The sequence below is a fragment of the Silurus aristotelis genome (genome assembly GCF_946808225.1).
Source record: "Silurus aristotelis genome assembly, chromosome: 27".
NCBI classification, from domain to species: Eukaryota; Metazoa; Chordata; class Actinopteri; order Siluriformes; family Siluridae; genus Silurus; species Silurus aristotelis.
This window is the reverse complement of record NC_139600.1, coordinates 3,320,791-3,348,711: the sequence shown is the minus strand read 5'-3', so window position 1 is coordinate 3,348,711 and position 27,921 is coordinate 3,320,791. Positions and strand designations below refer to the sequence as shown.

General features: G+C 42.1%; 1 protein-coding gene across 27 annotated transcripts in view; it reads left to right on the top strand.

Moving 5' to 3' along the window:
• Window positions 1-27,921, top strand: part of LOC310721075 (neurexin-1a-like) — a 331,556-nt gene that overhangs the window by 69,729 nt on the left and 233,906 nt on the right. For 16 of the 27 annotated variants that reach the window (XM_083532313.1, XM_083532303.1, XM_083532329.1 and 13 more), the window contains 3 exons: window positions 18,361-18,662; window positions 24,611-24,634; window positions 25,673-25,834. In XM_083532313.1, the coding sequence (XP_083388439.1) occupies window positions 18,361-18,662; window positions 24,611-24,634; window positions 25,673-25,834 (488 nt within the window). The remainder of the gene's footprint in view (window positions 1-18,360; window positions 18,663-24,610; window positions 24,635-25,672; window positions 25,835-27,921) is intronic. The other 11 variants (XM_083532317.1, XM_083532316.1, XM_083532314.1 and 8 more) reach the window with 1 other exon arrangement.

Sequence of the window (27,921 nt, the reverse complement as noted above, 5' to 3'; positions counted from 1 at the left end):
CAGATATACATAGACCAGACAGAGAGGCAGAAAGAGAGAAAGACAGAGACAGTCAGAAACAGAGAGGGAGATAGAGGAACATAGAGAGACAGACAGAGAGACAGACAGAGCGTTTGGCAGGAGTCTCCTCCATATGGCTCAGACAGTTGTGATTTGGACACCAGGTGGCTCGAAGTCAGATCTCTGTAGAAGTCTGTGACATTCCGAGCCGGAGTGTGGAAAGTGCTGGAAAAGGAGTTTTCCCAACTGAAGCGTTCAACACTTGAGTGTGTTTTCACTCTCAAACTATCAGTGTCCATGACGTCCTCCATACTTTCTCTTCCCCCTCTCTTTTTCTCTGTAATCTCTCTTTCTGTTCTCTTTATTTCTCTCTCCATCTCTTTTCCTTGTTTTTTTCCTCTCAACAATTACAATATATTTGGATTATCGAAGAATTTGCCAAAAGTATTGGGACACCCAACTTTCCTACCCAATATGTGGTTCTTCTCCAAACAGTTCCCTCAAACCTGGAGACACACAGTTGAACGTCTTTGGATGATAGAGCATGAACTTTTCCCTTCATTTGAACTCAGAGATCCAAACCTGTTCCAGCATGACACACAAAAAAAAGCTCCATGAAGCTCTGAAAGATGTGGAAGATCTTTTTCTATAGGGCTATAAACCCTATTGAACTCCTTTTGGGATAAATGTGAATCCAGGCCTTTTCACCTTACTTAATCTATTTCAAGAACACTCCGAATCCAAAGTAGAACATCTTCCCAGAAGCGTGGAGCTTGGAATGAGATGCTCAGATGTCCAAAAACTTTGCCCCTACGTCCGGTCTTACAGCTGTAATCCCGTGCTGTGCTGAGTGTAAAAATCCACTAAATGCATCCTACGTAATGGAGGAGATAGATTTTTTTTTTTCACTTCCTGTTATATAAGCTGCAGTCGGTCTCACGTCCTGCACACGTACGCAACGCTTTATAGGCAGCTTTCATTCTGCGTCCTTAATCCGCATCCGTAGCGCTCTCATGCTATGAAAGTAATTAGCGCAGGTCCATGATTTCCATTAGGGTCAGCAACTGGTTCACGCTGAGATCAGTGTGTGTGTGTGTGTGTGAGTGTGTGTGAGACTCTCGCTCGAAAATAATTGGCTTGAGAGCTTTTCTGCTTCTCGATCGGACTTTGACAGCAGACCGCAAACAGTCCGAGTCGACGTAATGAGCAGTTCTGAAATATCAGGCGCCGCTTTAGGATTCAGGAGTAGTGTGGATGAGGAGCATGCGCTTACTCTTTTTTTCTCTTCTAGTCGGTCAACCTCGAATTATGCAGACAAACAACAGTCTGACCATGAGTTCTCCATTTCAGCCATGACCTCAGTCCTCCAAACAACCCCCTCTATACAACCCACCCACCCACACCATCACTCTGAATGATCTGAGCGTACATGTGGCTTCAGAAAGTGACCTTGAGCTCAGAAACGGCGCCCACGTAACGCTGCCGGAGCGCAAACGCGAGAAACATCGTGCGATTTTCATTTTTATGAGGTTGTGAGTCTTTTGAATCGACCTGCTTCTTTGGAGAATGAACTGAATGAAAAAGAGGAAAAGAAAGGGATGTGAGAAGTGTCAGGGTGTAATTGTAGGGGGGTAAATAGAGAAATTGTGTAATAAAAGGAGGTTTGGTGTCTGAGTGGGATAAAAGAGTGAAAGGTGTTAGTGTGTGATGGTGGAGCGGTGAATGGAAGAGTATTTAATGGTGAATAGGTGAGTGAAGGAGGGTGTGATGGCCGAGAAAGAAAGAAAGAAAGAAAGAAAGAAAGAAAGAAAGAAAGAAAGAAATGAATGTGAGATGTGTTGGGATGTGATTAAAGAGGGTATGATGAAGACGTTGGGGTTGATGTAGAGAGGGGAGATGGATGGTGAGAGTGTGATGGTGGAGAGGTGGATGGGGAAAAGTGGATGGAGGAGAGTGTGATGTGGAGAGGTGGATGGGGGAGAGTGTGATGGAGGAGAGTATGATGGTGGAGGGGTGGATGAGGGTGAGTGTGATGGTAGAGAGGTGGATGGGGAGGAGTGGATGGAGGAGGGTGTAATGTGGAGAGGTGGATGGAGGAGAGTGGGATGGTGGAGAGGTAGATGGGGGAAAGTGTGATGAAAAGTGTGATGTGGAGAGGTGGATAGGGAGAAGTGGATGGAGGAGAGTGTGATGGTGGAGAGGTGGATGGGGGAGAAGTGGACGGAGGAGAGTGTAATGTGGAGAGGTGGATAGGGGAGAGTGTGATGTGGAGAGGTGTATGGAGGAGAGTGTGATGGTGGAGAGGTGGATGGGGGAGAGGGTGATGGTGGAGAGTTGGATGGAGGAGAGTGTGATGTGGAGAGGTGTATGAAGGAGAGTGTGATGGTGGAGAGGTGGATGGAGGAGAGTGTGATAGTGGAGAGGTGGATGGGGGAGAGTATGATGGTGGAGAGGTGGATGGGGAAGAAGTGGACGGAGGAGAGTGTAATGTGGAGAGGTGGATGGAGGAGAGTGTGATGTGGAGAGGTGGATGGAGGAGAGTGTGATGTGGAGAGGTGTATGGAGGAGAGTGTGATGTGGAAAGGTGTATGGAGGAGAGTGTGATGTGGAGAGGTGTATGGAGGAGAGTGTGATGTGGAAAGGTGTATGGAGGAGAGTGTGATGTGGAGAGGTGTATGGAGGAGAGTGTGATGGTGGAGAGGTGGATGGGGGAGAGTGTGATGGTGGAGAGTTGGATGGAGGAGAGTGTGATGTGGAGAGGTGTATGGATGAGAGTGTGATGTGGAGAGGTGAATGGAGGAGAGTGTGATGTGGAGAGGTGTATGGAGGAGAGTGTGATGTGGAGAGGTGGATGGAGGAGAGTGTGATGTGGAGAGGTGTATGGAGGAGAGTGTGATGTGGAGAGGTGGATGGAGGAGAGTGTGATGTGGAGAGGTGTATGGAGGAGAGTGTGATGGTGGAGAGGTGGATGGGGGAGAGTGTGATGGTGGAGAGTTGGATGGGGGAGAGTGTGATGGTGGAGAGGTGAATGGAGGAGAGTGTGATGGTGGAGAGGTGGATGGAGGAGAGTGTGATGGTGGAGAGGTGGATGGGGGAGAGTGAGATGGTGGAGGGGTGGATGGGGGAGAGTGTGATGGTGGAGAGGTGAATGGAGGAGAGTGTGATGGTGGAGAGGTGGATGGGGGAGAGTGTGATGGTGGAAAGTGTGATGGTGGAGAGGTGGATGGAGGAGAGTGTGATGGTGGAGAGGTGGATGGGGAGAGGTGGATGGAGGAGAGTGTGATGGTGGAGAGGTGGATGGGGGAGAGTGTGATGGTGGAGAAGGCGTAAAAATGTGGAATAGAGAATGAAAGAGGGTGATGGAGGAGGGATGAGGAGGAGGAGAGATGTGCTGGGGAACGCATGAGATGGAGGAAGAGTGAAGTGTTGGGGTGCAGATTCTGAATTAAATATTTATGAAAAGAAATCAAAGGATAAGAACAAATCGAAGAAAGAAAGAATGTAAAAAAAGATTAGAAAGAAAGTAAAAAGTAGACAAAAATACAAATGGAAGAAAAGCAGATAAAATATGATCAAATAGAGAAAAAAGAAAGAAAGAAAGAAAGAATAAAGGGATGAATGTGAAGATGTGGAGTGTAAGTGACCTTGTGCACAGAACGTTGCTGAAGCCGGAACGTGTCAGTGTGAGTAATTTCCTTCCATAAGGTCAGCATTTTTTTTTTTGATTGATTTGACTTCCATCTTTTGTCGGCGCAAACATACACCATCTCCTGCAGCTAAAGCTTCTAAATAATGTTTGTGGAGGTCTCAGATACACATAAGTGCAGGATATGAAATGAAGGAGGGGTTTAATGTGGATCAGCTCAGGGTTGAAGTGAGATGGTGGAAGATGGTGTGTGATGAAAGAGAAGCGAGATGGTGTGTGATGGAGTAGAAGTAAGATGGAAGATGGTGTGTGATAAAAAAGGAGGGAGATGGAAGTTGGTGCGTGATGGAGGAGAAGCGAGATGAAAGATGGTGTGTGATGGAGAAGAAGTGAGATGGAAGATGGCGTGTGATAAAAGAAAAGTGAGATGGAAGATGGTGTGTGATGGAGGAGAAGCGAGATGGAAGATGGTGTGTGTTGGAGGAGAAGCGAGATGGAAGATGGTGTGTGATGGAGGAGAAGTGAGATGGAAGATGGTGTGTGATGGAGAAGAAGCGAGATGGAAGTTGGTGTGTGATGGAGGAGAAGCGAGATGGAAGTTGGTGTGTGATGGAGAAGAAGCGAGATGGAAGTTGGTGTGTGATGGAGGAGAAGCGAGATGGAAGTTGGTGTGTGATGGAGGAGAAGCGAGATGGAAGTTGGTGTGTGATGGAGGAGAAGCGAGATGGAAGTTGGTATGTGATAGAGGAGAAGTGAGATGGAAGATGGTGTGTGATGAAAAAGAAGTGAGATGGAAGATGGTGGGTGATGGAGGAGAAGTGAGATGGAAGTTGGTGTGTGATGGAAGAGAAGCGAGATGGAAGCTGGTGTGTGATGGAGGAGAAGTGAGATGGAAGTTGGTGTGTGATGGAGGAGAAGCAAAATGAAAGTTGGTGTGTGATGGAAGCGTGACAGAAGATGGTGTGTGATAAAAGAGGGGGTGAGAAGCAGGAGGAGTGAGACCGAACATGCTGTGTGATGTAGATGCTTTTCAGGAGATCAGACGTCAAAGCTTTTCTTTCTCCACCTTCGTTACAGGCAGAAGGTTAGTCACGTCTTTAGCCTTTTGATGTTCCTGTGTTTTCGACTTTGTGTCCCAGGGAGCGTCGGCGTCTCTCCAGGAATATTAAGCATTCCGGGTTTTTTTTCCGTCGTGGTTCGTGATTACGGGAGAATAAAAGGCTGCGATCATTTGATGCCTCTCATTTGCGCGGCCTGTGGAATTGGATAGATTTCTGCAGGAAGATCTGAGCAGAAACACAGCAGGATTGGGTGAACATCGTGTAGTAGAGCAGACTTGTGGATTATTTACCAATAATACATCTTTTATCCATTTCTTTTTCACAGCAATTTGCCAGCTATTACATCATCATTGAACATTGTTTTTATCCATTTAGGGTTACATTAAAAGGTTTTCATACAGGTGTTCCTTCACCAGGCTTAAAAGATTTCAACCATATTTGGTTCCTCCCCAATCTGTTCCCACAAAGATGAAGGCACATGTTTGTAGATGTCTTTGGAAGTGCTAGCATGACATTTCTTCTCCACTTGAACTAGGAGTCCCAAACCTGTTTGATACAAAGCCAGTTTCATGAAGATACATGGGTTGGAGCCTCCTCAACTCACCCACATCGGTATTGGCTGAAAAGCCTAAATGTCCAAAATCTAATGGAACATCTTCCCAGAAGTACAAAAGGTATAATAACTGTCAAAGTGGACTAGACTAGACGGTCAGGTGTCCACAAAATCTTGCTGATCCAGAAATGAATCTCTGAGCTACTGCCAGAGCAAATGAATCAACACCTCCAAAACCAGTCAGAATGCAGAATTCAGCAGAAGATGATCACTCCAGGCCTTGTTTCCCACGTCCTATTTTAAAGACTTGGGACTCATTTCGTGTCTCGTTTTTTTCATGCTCGTGACATGCTGTGAGGAAAATGAGTGAGGATTTGAAAAAAGAGCCTGAGTAAATGCTAATTCGGTGTTTAGGGAGCCTCGGCTGGATCCCACCTTAGTGTGTGAGATGTCCGTGTGATGGATTACAACCAGACTTCTGTCTTAGCTTTCATTCTCCCATGATATGTTCTACTAAAGTTCTGTCTTCTACCACAGCTTCATGACTACATGGTTACCTGATTCCCATTTAACATCATATTGTTTTTTAAACATCCCATTTCAAATTTACTCCCCATTAGCTGTTAATAACCTTCACTCTTCTGAGATGATGTTCCACTAGATTTTGCTTGTGAAGATTTATGTGAGATTATTCAGGTCTGGTACTGATGTAGGTGAGGTCAAGAGGCCTGGGGTGCAGTCAGCGTTCAACCAAACGCAAACCAAACATTAACAAACCAAACAACCAAACGCAAACCAAACACCAACCAACCAAACACAAGCCAAAACATTAACTAACCAACCCACCAACCACCCAAACACAAACCAAACACAAACCAAACACCATCCAAACTTACACCTACTAAACAACCAAACACAAGTCAAACATCAAACAACCAACCAAATGCAAACTAAACACCAACTAAACAAACACAAACCAACCAATCAAATAAACACAAACAAAACAACCAAACACAAACCCAACACAAAAGAAAAACCAATTAATTAAACACACACCAAACACAAAACAAACACCAGCCAGCCGAATACCAAACAACCAAACACCAGCAAACCAACCAAACACAAATCAAACACAAACCAAACACCAAACAAAAACCAAACACAAACCAACCAACTAAACATGTTAATAAAAAAAAAAAAACAGGACAAATATTTATGTAAAAAAAAATTTATAAGAGAAAATGTTTATTTTAGAACCCCTTCAAAGTAAATGATGGCTAATAAATAACATTATTTAAACATTTCCAGAAAAAGTTTAGAACTCAAAAACTAGTACAAGCTTCTCTGTGAGGAGATTTCGAGTTAAGTTGAACTGTTAAGCTAGTTGAGCGCTAGTTAGCGTACCTTAATAGTTCTTTGGCATGAATAGGAAGTAAGAAAATGTAACCTGTATCAGGTCTCCGAGAAGAAATTTAATCAGACAGTCAGATATTATCTTTTGGACTGCATATAATGCCTGAAATTTTTCGTGTGAGAATTTTGAGTACTCCTGAGCATTTAAGCAGAATCCGTGTGAGTGTGTGATTGTGTGTGTGTGTGTTGCATACTCATTTTACCCATTCCAGGAAATTAATATTCCCAGAAAGACCTCGATTCAAGAAGGTTCCTTAGCCTTTAACCTGCAAAACGAAAAAAAAAAAGTCTTGATGGTGAAGGGCACTGTGTTTTTCGCATGTTTTCCACGATTGGACAAAAGAAATGGGAACAGGCCCGAGATGAATATGAAAGCGGGATTACAAATGCACCTGAGCGTGGACATCAAAAGCATCGTTCAGAGACGATCCTTGCTTTTAAACCACATAAATGAAAGAGAAATTAAAGGAAAATTTAATATGTCTGTTCCCCGGATGAGATCCCGTCGGCGTTCAGAGCATCTTGTTTAACATTCTTCTAAGGAAAAAAACAACGTGAGCCGCACAAAAAGAAAAAGAAGCCCCCCTTCATACGGTATATGATCGGCTAAATTCACAATATGGAAACTTTTTTAAAATATATAATCATTGCAACTGTGTTGCATGCTCTCATCGCTTTCTCGAGGTCATACCTATACGAGGTTATCGGCTCCAACAAGATCTTCGAGGTCAAGCCTTAATTGCACACTCCGATTGGCCATTACACCATAGCACAGCTCAGGCTGCGTCCCGGCATTGCTCCCCTCATTACCGCATCCGAATTTCAACATGCACATTAACCTTGCGCTGGAGTAAATGGAAAGACCTAAGAGTGATGCAAGGGGGCGGTATGTGGTGCCTCACAGGGGTGTCTAGACGCTAGTCTTGATATACAGGACTGAAACTTTCCATGAATAAATAAGAACGTCCCTTTAAAATTCCTCGCTTTTCTCCTTGATTTGCTTTGGATGGAATTATGAATGGAATGAGAGTTGTAAGGGGGTAAGTACATTGATATCCGGTGTCACCCAGATGAGTCAGGGGGTTCCCTTTTGCGGAAGTGGGGGCACAGTGGTTAAAGCTCTGGGATACTTACCAGAAGGATTGGGGTTCAAGCGCAGGTATCGCCAAACTGGGGTCCTTTTGCAAGGTACTTTACTCTCTGTGCTCTAGGGGCGCTGTATCTTGGTTGATCCTGTGCTCTGATTCCAGCTTCCTAACATTGCTGGGGTAATATATATGTGACAAGTACTGTAAAAGCCTCTTTAATATCTGGTTCCTCTTAAGGGTACTTCCGCAGAAGCTTTTCCCTCATGATGAACTCATTCGGTAGGGGTAACCTCAAAGGGGCGAATGCTTTGGGGTCGTACGGAGGTCCAAAAACATGGACCAACGGGAGCAAGCCCCAACAATTGAACCGGAGCAACGTGGTGAGACAAACGGGAGACAACGAGTGACTTGAAATGCGAATTTTACATTAGCAAACAGGTGCTGATTATCGAACAAACACATGACGTGGTCCAACGAGATGCAGTGGCTGATGGGATTCCATAATCCTGACCTTTTTGCAATCTACTACAATCTCCTGAACCTCATGTCCAATCCATTGTTTTAAGGTGGCAAGACTCTGCCTACGGACGTGACGTTTGGCCTTTACAGAAAATGTGTTTCTTTAATAAATCCAAGCTAAAAAATATTTCGTAACCCACTCACACACTCACACACTGACACTGTGTATATAATAAGAGCTAATGTTGGGAATGTTTTTGCTCAAATGCAAATGTGCTACACAGGCACAATATTTCAGTCTCTCCATCTGTCTGGGCACGTAGCCCTTCATCAATTATTGTTTTGCTTGTATCAGAGTGGAAGAAAGAGGAGGAGAAAAAAAAAAAAAAAAAAAAAAAACTAGCGTGGTCTGACTTGGCGAAATCCAGAGTCTGCTTATAATTAATTTCGTTTTATATCAATAAATAATTTCTTCATCTCCTGCTCCTGGAGAGCTCCTTTATCACCTTTTCCATTTTCGACCAGAAGACCAGAATGAAAGAATATCCATTTCCTAATCGCTGCATCGATTAATCAGAGAACGGTTCCGATTTTCTAATTAAATCCGCCTGATGATTTCGTATAGACATAAATATTTCATACACAATTTTTTTTCTTTTTTCGTCACAAAGTGTTAGCCGTACAGCTCTTTTTTCCTCTTTAGGTGCTATTTTTTTGTTTTTTCCCTCGTTCTTTCTGGTGCTATTGAAGTGTCATGGTAGATTTATGTCTGGGGTTTTGAGTCGCGCTGTGTTTTGAGGATGCTGGCTGTGGGCGAGAGCTTGCACTGTCTGCTGATTACTCACAACGTGCGCTCGGCACTAGTCGTAGCGAACGCGTGTCAAGCGAAGACGTATGCGCTGCGAGATTAAAGACGGCCGCTTTAAAGCGTAGACTAGAAAGTGTGGCATTTGGTGTACAAGGTGGGGATTTAGTTCGGGTCTTTGGAAGCTTATTGAGGTAATGAAATCATCGTGACCCGTCTATGGATATGAAAACGCACTTGATCCGGGTTCCATCAAACGGTCAGGATGTTTAAAATCGAAATATTAAAACTATTATTGTGACATGCAGCATCCTCTGCTGTATACCAATCGAATAATAGTTTGCCTTAACCAACTTTGTACAAAAAAACAATATGTATAATTGTTTATTTTGTGGTAAAGCAGGTCCCCTGGTGGTCTAGTGGTTAGGATGCGGCGCTCTCACCGCTGCTGCCCGGGTTCGATCCCTGGTCAGGGAACCAACCCCAGCCACTCTTAGTGCCGGTCCCAAGCCCGGATAAATGGGGAGGGTTGCGTTAGGAAGGGCATCCAGCGTAAAAACATGTGCCAAATCAAACATGCGGATGGTCCGCTGTGGCGACCCCTAACGGGAGAAGCCGAAAGAAAGAAAGTTTATTTTGTGGTGAAGCCTTTGTTTTTTTTTTTTTTTTTGTTTGAAACCAGTGAAATGACACTTATTTATGAAACTATATTACGCTATCGAGATAAGAGAAATGATAAAAAACACTATAACAGCTGCAAGCCTCAAAGCAAATAATGCGTCTGTGGTGCTCTTCCTCGACATGCAACCATACTGCTGCTTACAGATGGTCACCTCTTCTCTCAGCCTGGCTTCCACTACTCTTTCCCATAACTTCATGGTGTGACTGATCAACTTAATTCCCCTGTAGTTACTGCAGGTCTGCACATCTCTCTTATTCTTAAAGATCGGTACCAGCACACTCCTTCTCCATTCCTCAGGCATCCTTTTACCAAAATCTTGTTGAACAATCTGGTTAAAAACGCCACTGCCATCTCTCCATGCTTTTATTGGTATGTCATCTGGACTGGGCTTTCCATATTTCATCCTCTCAATTGCTGCTCTCACTTTACTCCCTTCATTTTCCCAACACACTCTCCTCACTAGTCAAAAATGGCAAATGTCAAAACTCCAAAAGAATAGACTATTCAGAATAATTATTCATGGTCAAAACTATATTAAAACATACGTCGTTGATTCTGGCCCTAATGGCCCTCCACAGTCTAAAATACATAATCTCCCACCGCTTGGTTGTTGGAGTCCATTGTTCGAATGATTACAACCAAGAACTGAAGCTAATTCTACAAAAAAAGCGGAAAAGTAGCAAGACATCCTAAAAAAGGGGCACATTGGATTTCCCATGGCCTGCTCCATGTCTCGTTTCTCCTTGATATCGTGCCATATTGGAAGTTATTAGAGTGGAAATCAGTCGGCGTAGGAAGCCATCCTCAGGGAAAGATCACGCTGTATTTTTCCCAGCGTGACTAATTCGGCACATGGCCGGCGCGAGCACGATGCAGGTATCAGCTTCACGCAGCACGCCGCTTTACCTTATTACCTTATTAGCTGCGAGCAGCGTTTAGCAACATTACAGCAATCCGGCCTGTTCTCCGTCTCGCCCACTTTCTCTTACTCAGCACTTGGAGAAGGGAAAAAAAAAGGTCTCTGGTGTAATTTGTGCACGTTCGGATCGAATGATAAAGCGGAAGCGGTTCTGCACCTGGAGGGGAAACCGGAGGTTTGGTGGAAACCAGGCAAATGGATTTGTAGGTTCTAGGAACGGTAAAGTATTAAATATCATACATGCGTTTTTTTTTTTGTTTGTTTGTTTTTTGGCAGATCTGTACATCACAATTGGAAAAAAAGGAAGGTAATGTAATAAACATATCCTTCTTTATCCTTGATTTGTACATATTTTTTAGAATTAATTGTACAAATCAGGGTTAAGTACAACATTAGATGCGAGATCTCATTATGCGGGAAATGAATAATAAGAATAATACTAATAATAAAATATGAAATGTGCCCCCTTCTTGATTAAACTTTTTTTTTCTGCATATTTGACACACACAAATGATTCAGAGTAAATAATTCACTTGAATGATTCCTAAATGATTCACTTAAACAATTTGTAAACGATCAAAGCGAATAGTAATATTACACAAAGTTAACCAGAGTAAATACAAAACGCACTTTTAAAAAATTTAAAAAGCTCTCCAAACCGGCTTGGCTCTATGTGAAAAAGTAATCGCCCCTAAACCTCATTTTTAGCCCACTTTTCTTGCAGAATTGTTTTAATTCAGCCACGTTAGACAGTTCTTCAACATGACACCTGGTCACGCCACAGCACGCCACAGCAAATTCACAAATAAGTGAAAAATAAATAATTGTTCACAGCACTGTATATCCAAATTCCAATCGACGGCGACGAGGAACAATTGTGAATCATTTGTGTCGTACAGTGAGAGGGAACATTTCACACTACCACAGTTGTAGAAACAGATTGGGGAGGAACCACATCTGGCTGGAGGTGTCCCAATACTTTTGTTCAGATTGAACTATAAAAAGAGAAAAGAAAAAAAAAACCTGAATTATTAGTATATAAATGTATAAGTATTATTATGGTGTCATATGGGGTGGATTAGGGTCCCCTGGTGGTCTAGTGGTTAAGATGCAGCGCTCCCACCGCTGCGACCCGGGTTCGATTCCCGATCAGGGAACCATCCCCAGCCACTCTTAGTGCCGGTCCCAAGCCCGGATAAATTGGGGAGGGTTGCGTTAGGAAGGGCATCCAGCGTAAAACATGTGCCAAATCAAACGTGCGGAGGATCCGCTGTGGCGACCCCTAACGGGAGAAGCCGAAAAGAAAGTTATATGGGGTGGATTAGGACATAGTCGTTATGCATTTCAGGTATTGTTATGTCTTAGAAAGTGTTATAAGCACTGCATAGACTCTATAACCGAGTTATAAAGCTCGAGCTGTTCTGTTCCTGAAACCCGGATTCTTCCTGCACTGCACGTATGCGGGGCGTTTTAAAAGCACCGAGCGCTCGGGGTAAACGGAGTCTCAGTCAGGACTTGGGATTTGACATCACCTCACTATCACTTTAATGGTGTGCCAATCATGTGAAGAGGCACCGGGGTAAATAGAGCGAGGTAAAAGGAGAACCATGTGAATGTTTAAAGAGATGTTTTAACTCGTACGCCTTGGTGGAGGTCTTGGAGGTATAAAACTCGGAGCTCAAAGACGCTTGTGTCTTTGTGGAGTCACTCTGAACTCCTCCTGAACTCCTCCTGCTGCAGTCGGATTTTCTCGCAAAAATAAAAAAGCTTGAAGGAGCTTGGAGGACGACGCGATTCGATCGACGGCAAATGTCACGAAAATGGGGTACCGAAGCAGGTTTAGCATCAGCACGTTCAGTTCAAGATGCCGTAATGAACGTAAGGTCGATAAACGGTAGTTTTTATTAAGAAAAATACATCAAAATGAGCCGGAACTCTTGCAAAGTGCACGGCTGCTGCAGGCTTCTGTACAAGTGCTCCATCATATCTGTAATTATGGCCGGAATGTTTGTTCCCTGCCACAATGATGAAGTGCGCGCCGTGTTTTCCAGAGTAAAGTAAAACAGCAGCTATGCTGAGCAGTGCTTACATTCCTCTGAACATGACTAATATGAAGGAACCATTGCTGGAGAATTTATCTATGTAAACTTACCTGTACATACATGTACTGGTAACACACACACACAAACACACACACTAGGCATAACATTACGACCATCTTTCCTAATATTGTGTTGCCGCTAAAACAGTCGAGCATTAACAGCATGGACTCCTTTAGCAGTTTGAGCTACAGGAGTTCGAAGTCGGTTCGGACCACACGGACCAGCCTTCGCTCCCCACCTGCATCAACGAGCCTCGTCCGCCCACGACCCTGTCCCCAGTTCACCACTGTTGCTTCCTTGGAGCACTTTTGATAGATACTAACCACTGCAGACCAGGAACATTACACAAGAGCTGCAGTTTTTCCTGTCATCCAGCCGTCTCAAACTCGCTCAAATCCTTGCGTCCATTTTTCCTGCTTCGAACTTGTCAACTTCGAGGACAAAATGTTCACTTGCTGCCTAATAAATATCTCCACCCACTAACAGGTGCCATGATGAAGAGATATTCCATGTTCTTCACTTCTCATAATGCTAGAATGTCATACATATACATACACATAAATCGACAAAAGTATTGGGATGCCTGACTTTTCCTAAGATATGTGGTTCCACAAATCTGAAGGCACACAATTATACAGGACGTCTTTTAAAATGTATAATACAGTTTTGCATTCATTTGCACCTCATTTGAAGGGCAAACCCGTTCCAGCACGGCAATGCACCTGAGCACAAAGGCGAGCTCCGTGAAGATATTCTTTCCATGGTTTGGAGAGGAAGATTTTGAGTGGCCTGCTATAGAGATTTGATCCCAAACTTATTGAACACCTTTGGGATGAATGTGAACACTGACTGCACCCCAGGCTTCACTTGACTCTTACCAGACGAGTGGAGGGAATTGTAAGAGCAAATTGGGACTAATTGTGGAATGTGATGCTCCAAAAACACGACCACAAATACTGTACTTATGACCAGGTGTCCGTAAACTTTTGGCAATATAGTGCAAATTGTTCCTTCTTGGAACTGGAGACCCAAACACAAAGCACGCAAAGCCAGCTCCATTTATGTAGCCTTTACATGGGTTGGAGATTGAGTAATAGTTTGGTGAGGAATCACACATGGCTGGAAAGGTCAGGTGTCCCAATAGAAGCTTGTCTATATCCTGTAAGAACATATGTGTTAGATGTAGAATTAACAAGAAAAGGGTTCTAGAGGCGTCACAATCTAGATTAGCGATGAAGGAGGTGTGGCGTTACCTCAACATTCTCATGAATAGATGCAGTTTACGTCGCAAATATTCACTAATTTATTTGTTTATTTCTGTGTCTTGAACCCTGGAGGACTTTAGCTGGGTCGAGGTCAGCCATCATGTCGTGTCCTTATCATCCTTCACTCTCTGAGCTCTTCTCACTCGATTTGTGTGTCTCGGAAAAAAGAACCTCGACTCAACCATTCGGAATGAAATTGCACAGCCGTGGCCGCTAGCCGATACAGGCGCGTGCGTATCTATCGGCGTGATAAAAATATGGTTTCGTTCGGCGGAAGATAATGAACTTTTATAGACGTCAAGACTTCAGTTCATGCATGTGCCGAGGTTTTTTTTTTTTTTCTTTTTTTTTTTTACACCAGCTAATATATCAGATAATTCTGTGTTAATGTCAGAAGCGATCGAGAAATGCTATGCTCCAGTACCGTTGCCATTTTGAGGTAATTTTAGCTCGGACGCAAGGCGCTAACCTTGGAAATGTTTCCGGGGAGGGGGGTGAGGGTGGGAACGAGAAATGACTGACATCTCTGGCCTTTTATAGTGAGAGATTAGCCTGCTGGTGTTGTGCCATGGTGTTCGCTAATACAGGCTCGCAATCGAGGAAAAAGGAAAAGTAGCGGCGTCTCGGCGTAGCTTTCTACCTATTTATGGAATGAGCTTTCAGCCAAGCTGCATTGTTCAGAGATGTAGTATTTGTGTGTGTGTGTGTGTGTGTGTGTGTGTGTGTGTGTGTGTGTGTAGCTCTAAATTAATAATAGTCAACAGGGAGGCAATGAGGGGCAACTTGATATAGTCTGTGTTAAAATTAGCATTTATACACACTATTGCGCGCACACACACACACACACACACACACACACACACACACACACACACACACCAACCTACTTCGGATGGAAACAGTTTTAAAGAAACAGTGTGTTTTTATTTAATTTTTTTTTACATTGAAATGACAAGTTAAAGTTGTTAAAGGGGGGGAAAGGGGCAGGGCTTATTTCAGGGTCAGAAACTTTACCAGGAACCTGAAATATGAAGATAAACTTATCAGATGTTTATAAATGATGCGGCTATTACACACTTTACTACATTAGCGACACCTACTTTGCAAGTTTAAAAGTACTGGAACACCGGACTCTTCTAGCTGTGGTTCTTCTCCAAATTGTTTCCACAACATGAACACACGATTGTAAGCGACGTCTTTGGTTTCGATAGCAGGAGATTTTTCCTTCACTTCAACTAGGAGACCCGAACCTGTTCCAACATGATTATTAATAATGATTACTGACAGGAGGAGGTAAGACATACCTGCAGGATTCAGAGACTTCGGGATTTGTGGATATTCATTGCGGACATCAAGCCTGTGAACGCCCAGGCGGCGCGTCAATCACACCGATGGCTGGTGTGGAGGTCAATTGGCGTTAACCTTATTTATCTGTTCTCTGTTCGGCTCCTAATGGTTCACTCAAAAGAAAAAAAAGTGAAAAGGGATAAAAAAAAAAAAAAAAGCCCAGCAGAAGCTGACAGGGATTTGGGGATGAGCTGAAGTCTGTGTAATGTATAATGTGTATTTGAATAGATCTTTAGAAAGTGTCAGAAAATCGAGCAGACTTCTCAATTGTTCCAGCTCTGAGGAGAAAAGTCAAAATAGCATTAGGCATTGATCTGGATAATTTTGAAAACGGCATTTTCGTCTAAAAACGCTCCTCGTCCATGTTTCCTTTTTTGAACATTTTTTTTAAAAGTTGCTCATCCGCACTGAAACGTCTAATAACGCCCATGTCCGTTTACTTCACATGCGCAAATCAAAAAACGCTTTGCGTCATTTCCGCCTAGTGTTTATTTGCTTTCCGGCTCTTTGCAAAGTCACGGCAAAGACTACAAACTCATCATCATTTTTTCAAAAGCTTCCGTTTTTATGTACAGTCCACACTGCGATGTGAAAACGCAGTTTTCAAATCTATCCACTTTGGTGAGTGTTTTCAAAAAGCTCAATTTTTGATGACGTGAAAAATAACCACTATTGACCCCAGGTGCCTGAACTCCTCCACCTTCTCCACCTCTTCACCCTTCAAAGGCACCCTTCTGTAAAGCTGCTTTGAAACAATGTCTGTTGTAAAAAGCGCTATAGAAATAAACTTGACTTGACCCTCCACTGCCCTCCATCTCATTCACACACATGTACTCTGTCCTACTCCTACTGACTTTCATTCCCCTTCTCTCCAGCATGTACCTCCACCTCTCCAGATTCTTCTCAACCTGCTTTCTACTCTCATCACAAATCACAATAACATCCGCAAACATCATAGTCCACTGAGACTCCTGTCTGAGCTCGTCAGTCAACCTGTCCAACACCACTGCAAACAAGAAAGGGCTCAGAGCCGATCCTTGATGCAGTCCAACCGCCACCTTGAACCAGTGTGTTGTTCCTACTGCACACTTCACTGCTGTCACACTGTCCTCATACATGTCCTGCACCACCCTCACATACTTCTCTGACACACCGGACTTCCTCATACAATATCATAATGGGTTGATTTCACCATTGTGGATAACGTAACTGTAAAGGGATAAAAAGGATCCCGTTGATCCTTAATAGATTAAAATTGTACTTACTGTAAATCTAAGGATTATACACTCAGAGAAAAAAGCTGGTCTTCTTAGGGTAGGTCAGGCACTGCTGGCTACGCTAATGGGTTCAACCTGGAGACCCCTCTGATATGTAGGACTGTATGGTTTATATTTACAATCATGGCACTTGAGAAGTTGAGGGTAAAGGGACTTGCTCGGGGGCCGTAACAGTGGTAGCTTGGCGGTACCGGGACTTGAACTCATGCTCTTCTGTTTCCAAGTCCAATGCAAAAAAAAAAATATATAAAAAATTTCCAGACTAGTTCTGTAACAAATCAACAAATGGCAGCACAAGGCTGCACGCAAAGTCACATGGAGCACTAAGCTTCATAAATCAGTGTGCCAAAAGAAAAAAACTGTACAAATGGTGCTATTCTGACTACGTGCATTACCATGTCTGCGATCTCATCATGGACAGCAAGTTGGAACAAAGAGCAAACGTGAAATTCTGCATGAAACTGCGCAAATCTGCCACAGAGACATTTGACATAATTGGTGTTTACGGTGATGCTGCAATGTTAAATTATTTTGCCAGAAAATTTAGAAAAAATGAACTTTCTGAATGGGTGATATTGATATATGGAAACACTTTGTTGTACAAACAAAGACCTAGTAGGAAGTCCTAGATTCTCTAAAAAACTTTCTATGGAGAAATGGTAGCTCAGAGTTGCCAAGGTTAAGGCTCTGTGTTACTGATCGGAAGATTGGGGCTTCAAGCCCCAGCACTACCAGTAGTGCGGGTGTAAAGGGAGTAAAGCCCAGGGAAACAAGGCTCAAGGAAGCAAGGCCCAGGGGTGCAAGGTCCATGGCTGACCCTGCACACTGACCCCAAGTGGTGATATACAAGGAAAAGATGTACGAGAAAAGATATACGAGGCTGGTTTGTAGTGTATATTGGACAAGTAAAACCATCTCCCTTCTCCCTTCGCAGGGTCTGCTGAAGGTAATAGCTGATTTGAAACAAGGTTGTTTCAAGTAGTTTTTGGGTTGTTTAAGAAAATATGTATAGGTACGTTCTATAGGGGGCTGCATGCAATTTCAATAAGTAGACAAAGCATGGCATTTAGGCATTTATGGCATTTGGCAGATGCCTTTATGTAGAGCGACTGGAATTTTTTAATTGTATACAACAGTTGAGGGTTAAGGTCCTTGCTCAAGGGCCCAGGAGTGGGATCTTAATAGTGCTGGGATTTGAACTTAACCCTTTGATCAGACGTCAAACATCTTAAACACTGAACTACCATTTGGCACAAACCAGACAAACTAAAGAACCCATCCATGGTTCTAGACTTGACATAAATCTTTTAGTTAAGATTTTTATTATTGTATTGCAATCTGATTAATTTGATTCTTTAAAAAAAAATGGTTCCTCAGTGGTTCTTCATAAGTGAGAGCTCTATGTTAGCATGGCTGAAAGATCAATAAAAATGAAATGATTACTATTGGATGGAGGGAAGTGGGCAATAATTCTGCTGGGCCACTTGCTGACTGAGAGTTTGAACTATTTATGAAACAGTTTTTCTAACTTTATATCTAAAATTCTGTTTTAATTGAGAGACAGTCTGCTTTATTTTAGAGCTATGCACCACTGGTTTTCTGAGCTAGCATGCTAGTTCCGGGATATTCCTCCTTGAAAAATACTTTTCTTGAACACCAGCAATGAAGCGAACATATTTTTTCCTTAGCCATGATGGCTTTCTAGTAACCCACCATCTCTTTGTTCTCTGTTCTCCTTTACAGGAAAGGAAGAATTCGTGGCGACCTTCAAAGGTTCCGAGTACTTCTGCTACGACCTGTCGCAGAACCCAATTCAGAGCAGCAGCGACGAGATAACACTCTCGTTCAAAACCCTGCAGAGGAACGGCTTAATGCTGCATACGGGCAAATCGGCTGACTACGTCAACCTGGCGCTGAAAAACGGGGCGGTTTCGCTGGTCATTAATTTGGGGTCCGGGGCCTTTGAAGCCCTGGTGGAGCCGGTCAATGGAAAATTTAATGACAATGATTGGCATGATGTCAAAGTTACACGGAATCTCCGTCAGGTAACAGTGCAGGGGGTTCTAGCTGGTCAGACCGATGAAATTTTGACTTTTCTGGGGGTTTACGTTTCTCGAAATCATCTCTTTGAACATGCAAGTACATTTAGGTCTAAATTCAAACAATGATCAACATTAGAGCTGTGAACAAATTTGAGCAGGGACATACCTCAGGAACAGGCTAGGTTCTGTGCAGAATTAGGTTTTGTTAGCATGCTAAACTATTATTTTAAGGTACAACGATACGCCATACTACAGCCAAGCACCCGAGAACCCAAGAAAACTTAAAAAGTTTGTTAAAGTTTTTTCCTCAAGAGTTCTATCTGGAACCCTCTCTGATATCTGATATGGAGACCCTTTGTTGTAGCATTTTATACAGAAGGACAAACCAAAGACCTGGAATTCAGGAGTGAACCTATTTGTTATTCCAGAAACTACCAGGATTCTCCATAAAAGCCATAATAGCTTTTTTTCACAGGAACTGATGAAGATAATAGTTAAACCATGTACATTTATACCTTCAGGGATTTCTTCAAGGAACCTTAGGATAGTTTGGGTAGATAGGTTCTACTTTGTATACTTATCTGTGGCATCAAACGGTTCTGCAGGAATTTTTTAATAAATAGACAAGACAAAGAACCCATAAGTGGTTCTAGACCCAAGATCAGGAGCTTTTATCCAGACCATTGAGACTCTCAAAATATTGATTCCTCAAGGGTTCTTTACAAGCGAGGGTGGTGTGTTAGCACATCTAGCACTCAAGAACCCCAAAAATCTGGTAGACTCTTACAAACAATCAGAATGAATGAATTAGGAGACTTTTCAAATATTAACAAAGGTGGAAGGAAGGTTCTTCAGAGTGATGCCATTAAGGAATCACTTTGGGTTTTATAGATCTTTAAACATTTTTATTGGCTCCACAAAGAACTGAAAGGAAGTTAATGGATCATGGACTGACATTTAGTGTAAAGAACTGAAAATGGATATATAGAACTCATTAGGTACTCCAGACAGTCCACATTTTAGAAGAACTAGTGCTAAGCTTCATGAACATCAGATACGTTGGAAGTGATTAGATTATTGGACAAAACAGACAAAAAAAAACCAAAAAAACAAAATGGACAATGAACCTCAATTAAATGACACTATAATGAGCAGCTGATTTTTCCAGCCAAATTAAGTTCTTCTCAAAACTCTTTCCACCAAGTTGGAGGCACACGACTGTATAGGACATATTTGGATGTGGTGGGATGAAATTTTTCCCTTAGGAGAACTAGGAGATCCAAACCTGCTTTAGCATAACTATGTTTCTGTTCACAAAGCTACCGCCATGAAGATATAGTTTTACATGGGTTGAAGTGGAGGATCTTAAGTGGCCTGCTATAGAGCTTTTCAATTGGGTGCTCGAAAAACATCTACAAAAGAGCCTTCATCAATACTACAACTCAAAATCAGCCTATTTAGCAGAGAATATTACAAGGTTTAATATGGTTCAGGCTTCTTTAAATGGGTTCTACTTGGAATCCTCTCTGACGTGGAAGTGTACAGTTCTTGTAGGGTTCTTTATTCAGTTCCCAGAGACAGACAATCCAATGACATTGTTCCAGATTTGTCCTATGTCCAGACATTCTTTACTCAGATTCAAGACTAGGGCACTTATGTCCATGTCCATGGCTTATAGAGAAACAAACCAAAGAACACATGATGGGTTTTTGAGTTAAAGTTTAATTTCTTCATTCTGAAATCATCCTGAAGACTTTAGATTTTAATTGAATGGTTTGTCATTCAGTTCCCATAAATGGACCTTACAAAAAGATGATTTCTCCTAAGATTTCACTTCTTTAATTGTTTATATTTTTTGCATGGTGTAGTTGCCGAAAAGTTCCTAACGGAACCATGCAATGAAGGGACCCCCTTATTATAGGGTTTTATCCCCCTGCCAAACTAAAAAGACTATTTTACAGAAACTACACTTTCTAAATTTGTATTGTAATGATTGATCCAGAGTGTGTCTAGACTCTTGAAGGGTTTTGAAACCTTGAATCTATTTTTTAAATAGATTATCTCGCTATCTTCAGGTTCATACTAAGGTTTCTACTTGGAATCATAGAATATGTTTGTAGTTCATAGAGAAAAACAAATTTAACCTCTTCATTGTTTTTTATCCACAATTCCTGAGATTCTGACATCAAGGTGAAGACAGTTACAGATGGGTAATTTGTTTTAAGGAGTGTTAAAAATTGCACAAGACAAGAAAGCGCCAGACAGCGTCTAGACAGGGTATGCCCTTGCTCAAATAGCGAAGGACTTTATTTAAAAATAACAAATAAGATAAAACTGATGAATTGAGCAGATCCTAACTATAGAATGCACTGTGTGAATGCATGCCTAGTCAGGAGACAGATAGATCATTCTTCTCCCATTTCCATGTAAGGATCTCCTTTGCTTCTCTCATTGATTGTGTAAAGTTCATCACCTAAAGACCTGAAGAAGGCGGCACAGGAGCAATCAGTTTTCAAGGCTACGAAAACCATCAGTAGTTGGTCAGAAAAATAAGTCACATCAGTCGACCAACTGCTTCTGACCTTCTCGCTTATGTACAATAGATCCATAAATATATATATATACATACAGTAAGGAAAATAAGCATTTGAACACCCTGCTATTTTGCAAGTTCTCCCACTTAGAAATCATGGAGGGGTCTGAAATTGTCATCGTAGGTGCATGTCCACTGTAAGAGACATAATCTAAAAAAAAAAATCCAGAAATCACAATATATGATTTTTAAACTATTTATTTGTATGATACAGCTGCAAATAAGTATTTGAACACCTGTCTATCAGCTAGAATTCTGACCCTCAAAGACCTGTCTGCCTTTAAAATGTCCACCTCCACTACATTTATTATCCTAAATTAGATGCACCTGTTTAAGGTTGTTAGCTGCATAAAGACACCTGTCCACCCCATACAATCAGTCAAGTCAAGTCAAGTTTATTTGTATAGCGCTTTTCACAACAGACATTGTCTCAAAGCAGCTTTACAGAAAACAACAGTGAAGGTGAATGGTGTGCGTTTGTCCCTGATGAGCAGCCGTGGCGACAGTGGCAAGGAAAAACTCCCTTAGATGATATGAGGAAGAAACCTTGAGAGGAACCAGACTCAAAGGGGAATCAGTAAGAATCCAACTACTGACATGGCCAAGACCAAAGAGTTGTCCAAAGACACTAGACAAAATTGTACACCTCCACAAAGCTGGAAAGGGCTACGGGGAAATTGCCAAGCAGCTTAGTGAAATAAGGTCCACTGTTGGAGCAATCATTAGAAAATGGAAGAAGCTAAAAATGACTGTCAATCGCCCTCGGACTGGGGCTTTATGCAAGATCTTACCTCGTGGGGTCTCAATGATCCTAAGGAAGGTAAGAAATCAGCCCAAACTACATGGAAGGAGCTGGTCAATGACCTGAAAAGAGCTGGGACCACCGTTTCCAAGGTTACTGTTGGTAATACACTAAGACGTCATTGTTTGAAATCATGCATGGCACGGAAGGTTCCCCTGCTTAAACCAGCACATGTCCAGGCACGTCTTAAGTTTGCCAATGACCATTTGGATGATCCAGAGGAGTCATGGGAGAAAGTCATGTGGTCAGATGAGACCAAAATAGAACTTTTGGGTCATAATTCCACTAAACATGTTTGGAGGAAGAAGAATGATGAGTACCATCCCAAGAACACCATCCCTAATGTGAAGCATGGGGGTGATAGCATCATGCTTTGGGGGTGTTTTTCTGCACATGGGACAGGGCGACTGCACTGTATTAAGGAGAGGATGACTGGGGCCACGTATTGCGAGATTTTGGGGAACAACCTTCTTCCCTCAGTTAGAGCATTGAAGATGGGTCGAGGCTGGGTCTTCCAACATGACAATGACCCGAAGCACACAGCCAGGATAACCAATGAGTGGCTCTGTAAGAAGCATATCAAGGTTCTGGCGTGGCCTAGCCAGTCTCCAGACATAAACCCAATAGAGAATCTTTGGAGGGAGCTCAAACTCCATGTTTCTCAGCGACAGGCCAGAAACCTGACTGATCTAGAGAAGATCTGTGTGGAGGAGTGAGCCAAAATCCCTCCTGCAGTGTGTGCAAACCTGGTGAAAAACTACAGGAAACGTTTGAACTCTGTAATTGCAAACAAAGGCTCCTGTACCAAATATTAACACTGACTTTCTCTGGTGTTCAAATATTTATTTGCAGCTGTATCATACAAATAAATAGTTAAAAAATCATACATTGTGATTTCTGGATTTTTTTTTTAGATTATGTCTCTCACAGTGGACATGCACCTACGATGACAATTTCAGACCCCTCCATGATTTCTAAGTGGGAGAACTTTCAAAATAGCAGGGTGTTCAAATACTTATTTTCCTCACTATATATATATATATATATATATATATATATATATATATATATATATATATATATATATATATATACATTTAGTAACCTATCGACTATACAACTATACCAGTGGGTGTCAAAAAATATGGAAACGGAGTGTTTATTGGTTTTTGAAAGGCGTTCCTTTCACACAAGAATCCAAATGTTATATGTCTGTAACAGAAGAACATATTCAAGACTATTTAAGACCTTAAGTCCTAAAAAGCCATGCCTTCTAATAGTTTTTTCTGATTGTTCATGATAACGACTTGATTTTCTCGAGATCCCAAGATCCCAAGCTGTTTTCTACTTATGACTTAACACGCTCTTATTCCGAATACACAGAGATATCACGAGAGATGTTGTAGATGTACAGTAACGTCATGGATAAGAACCATTTGTGGAAAAAAAGTGAGTCGTGATAACTTGAGAAAAGGCGAGATTTTCCCCTCGTACCCGCTGCCACGAATGGTTATGGTAATTATATATGATGTTACATCAAGAACGTTCTAGATGGTTTTTCTGTGTATTCGGTGTAAACGAATGTTAAATACTGACTGCAAGGCAACAATGTTTGTTATGCCGTGATCACGAGAGAACAAGAAAGGAAAATAAATGTTATAATGCATGGCCTCTTAGGACTTTAGTACATAGAGATCAGGAGGGAAGATGTTGGCAGACTGACTAACCCCCCACAATGGTGAAACATGGTGGTGGAAGCGTAAGGGTTTGTTTTAGAGACTTGTCCCAATGGGATGTAAGGAATCCTAAACCGACTTCAATGTATGACACGTGTAGAACTATCTGTCTGTCTGTCTGTCTGTCTGTCTGTCTGTCTCTCTGTCTGTCTGTCTGTCTGCCCAGTCACCACAAAGGAAAATTTTTCAATGAGTATAAAGTGAAACATCAAGATCCCCTGGTGGTCTAGTGGTTAGGATGCAGCGCTCTCACCGCTGTGGCCCGGGTTCAATCCCCGGTCAGTCAACCAATCCCAGATAAATGGGGAGGGTTGCGTTAGGAAGAGCATCCAACGTAAAAAACGTGCCAAATCAAACATGCGGATGGTCCGCTGTGGCGACCCCTAATTGGTGAAGCTGAAAGAAAGTTTATAAAGTGAAACATCAGGACATGTATAGATTTGTTCAGCGGTAGATAATTTTAATACCCTTGCATGACCTTGTTTGTTGCCTAGAACCAAAGGGTACAAGCCTATGCCTCTGAAAAGCCATAAAAGACTCAGCGTTTCCAAACTTTTCACACGCACTGTACATACGTAGCGACCGAATCAGGACAGTTTTAACGCCAGCTCGGTTTGCCCTTTTTTTTCTTTTTTTGTTCGTTTTTTTGATACTAACACCCTTTGGGAAACTAACGTCATCCATGGAATGTGTCATTTTTACTAACAGAACGTTCTCTGAGAGTGTACTAACCTTGGTAGTAGTCATCATATCTTTTTTGAGTAACGGTCGTTGTTCTGTTCACAGTTTTAATTTGCTTTCTCCCCCCTTTTTCACAAAGCATTCAGGCATTGGACACGCTATGGTAAACAAACTACATTGTTCGGTAGATATCATTCTAATTGTTTCTTAGTTTGGGTTTGCCGTGTGTTTCTTTTCTTCCTTTTTTTTTTTTTTTCTTTTTTTTACTGTAGACGTCATAAACCCAAAAAATAAAGGGGACTTGCGGTTGGTACTTCTTCGCTTACTTTTGTTTCCCGACTTCATTTCCACGTTCTCTCCATTCGGTTTGTTTTTTGTCGGATTACATCGGTTCGTTTCCTCCCTTCCTTAATTTGTCCAGTTCTGTGCTTTCCAGGGCCATCACCTTGAGCCTTTCGCATCAAGCAGTGGTTCACCTGGAGGACCATCTACTGGCTGATGCACCCTGGCCAAATTGTGACCCTCATGAACCTCAGCATGGCATGCATTTCCCAGCTCCTCCACCAATCCTGGTGCTTTTTTTGCTCTGCGTTTCTTCAATGCCACCCTGAAACACCACCTGTGCTACATACCATTCACCCGGGCTCTGCCTTTACACAGCATGAAGCGTACGGCTTCGGAGCTTTTCCTTCGCCAGCATGCGCTAAAAAGCAATTCAGCATGCCTTTTTTTTCACGCTTAATGCTTTGTTTTCCGTGCAGCCGAAACCGGCCGTGGTTGTATTTTCACATCGCTTGTGTTTAACCCTGTGATGTTTTTTTTTTGGTTGTTGTTTCTTTTCAATAAAATACAAAACTAATCCAACACAAAAAAAGAGCACAGATACCATATGTACTAACACCATTTTTGTGTCTGCAAAATAACTTTTATGTTGCATAAAAGTTAGAATACTAACACTAACACCAACTAACAGCACATTGGGCAATCGGGTTGTACGCTACTAAAAACTTTCAAGAACTTCCTAAAAAAAAAAAACACTACGAAGCTTGAAATCTTCAAAAGACATAAAAATGGGATAAAAACAAACAAGCAAGGGGGAAAAACAACAAATAAAATCCAGTAGTTGCTGAGCGGTCGATCCGAAGCGCCGCTAAAGCTTGCAAGAGTATAGCGTGTCCTTTTCCTGTGCTTTGTTGTCTAGGTTACGATATCCGTGGATGGAATACTTACCACCACGGGATACACGCAGGAGGACTACACCATGCTGGGCTCGGACGATTTTTTCTATGTCGGAGGAAGCCCTAGCACGGCCGACCTGCCCGGATCTCCAGTTAGCAACAACTTCATGGGCTGCCTGAAGGAGGTAAACTTGCTTTTGACTCCGATAAGAAGTTTTTAAAATTCCAAAAACAAAATAAAAAAAGCAGCACAAACACCCCCCCCCCACACACACACACACACACACAGCCTGCATTTCATCTCCATCGGGAACGAAATGTCTTCGAGGACAAATTGTACAGAACAAAATCACTTTGTCCTGGCAACAAGTTCCCACCTAAAGCTATGACTCATGCAGTTCCTGTTTGCATGGAAAACTAGATTTTTCGCATCTTATTGCAAATCAAAACGTGTATCAAATACAAGTTTATTCATTTATTTATTTGGGTTCTAGAAAGATTGACATAAAGCTTAAGATATTTAAACGGTGTCTGTTTAAGACTAGAGGCAGGCTTAGGTACTGCAATCCTGTGGGACACAATAAAATAGTTTTAGGAACAGGAGGATTCGGGGCGTAGTCAAATATAACGAAAGAAAAAAAGATTTAATTTACATCTAGCATGAACATATGAACACTATATGATATTGAATGTCTCGAATTGTTTTGAATGTGCTACGCATCAAATTGTGTAGGATATGCTAGCATGACGTTTTCCCTTCACTTGAACAAAGAGACCTAAACCTGTTCCAGAGAGACCAGATCCAGGATTATATGCAAATTTTCCTATATGGTGTGAGGATCTCCTTCTATAAAGCTTTGACCTCAACCCTTTTGAACACCATTGAGATGAACTGGAACGGCACCTCAAGCCTCCTCAGCTCACTTACTATCAGTACCTTTGGTAACACCTTTGTGGATGAATAAATCTCACAAATCTCCACAAAATCTAGAGGAACATCTTGCCAGAAGAATGAAGGCTATAATAAAAGGAAACGAGGACTCCATGTACACACCGATGTGGTTTTGTTTGAAAATGCTGATATTTTTCTCTCTGTTTTGGGTTTTCGTCCACACTGAGACGATGTTTTCAGTTAAGATCATGCACAGTACAGGGACCTGAGCGTTCTTAGACATTTTATTGTAGATGAGCAACTTTTGTAAAACGATTATAAACTATAGTGTGGATGTACAAAAGTCAATGTGGGCGGGGTTCATTTAACAGGCCCCACCCCATCGCTAGTTGAGATTCAAGACTATTTATAGATTTGAGCGATGTAGCTGAGATTGAGGATATGCCAGTTGGAGTTCTCTCAAGACCTCTATCATAGACACCGGTACCAGTGGTCAATGATGATAGAATGGACTGGATTTCACTTTTTGCTAATTATATTTAAAAAAACTATTATTATTTCATTAACAAAAATTGAATTGAATCCTTCACACAAACAGCATTCAAATTAGTGACTGGAAGATCATATAGCGTTAGTGAACTTGGTACTTTGAATTTCGTTCAAAATGAACAAATCTTTTTTTGAGTCATTTTAAATCCAAAATGAAAGAAACTGTATAGTGTCTATTAGAGTCACGTGACAAAAGATCGTGCAACTCGGACCAGCGGACTCATGAAATGAACTACTCAATTCTGTTTCCTGTGTAATGCACTATTGTGGGAGTCACGTGACAAAGGAACGAACGACTCGGCCTAGAAGAGTGGAGAAATGAACTACTCAATTCCGTTTCCTGTACATAACTCACGGAGATTCCCGCCCTTTTTTGACCGATCGACTTTTTCTGCTTTTAAACAGATTACCTCAGGAAGTACAGATAATACAGCGATGTCAAGATATATGACAGAATGCTGACTCTCTTGTCATAACTTCACCAGTATCAAAATTTTGTTACTTTAGGATCGCTCCACCCATTCTAGTCAGATTTGTTAGATTCGTTCACTATAAACCTTTAGGCCACGCCCATTGAAGGTTCGAATTTGGGCTTGAAGTTTCAAACAAGTCAGTTTGAAGCAAAACTCCCCAGCTAGGAAAATCCATCTTGGCGATTAGATCAAGTGGGCGGCTAGCTATGTGACAGAACTGCTCCGTAATCGACTGCAACATTCCATTTAACCTTCATTTTGAGCCCAATTTCATCTTCGCCCAATTTGACGCTCGGTTTAGCTCAATTTATGCAAGGAAGAAAGAAAGAATTCCCAGGCTGTTCAAAACAGCGGTGCT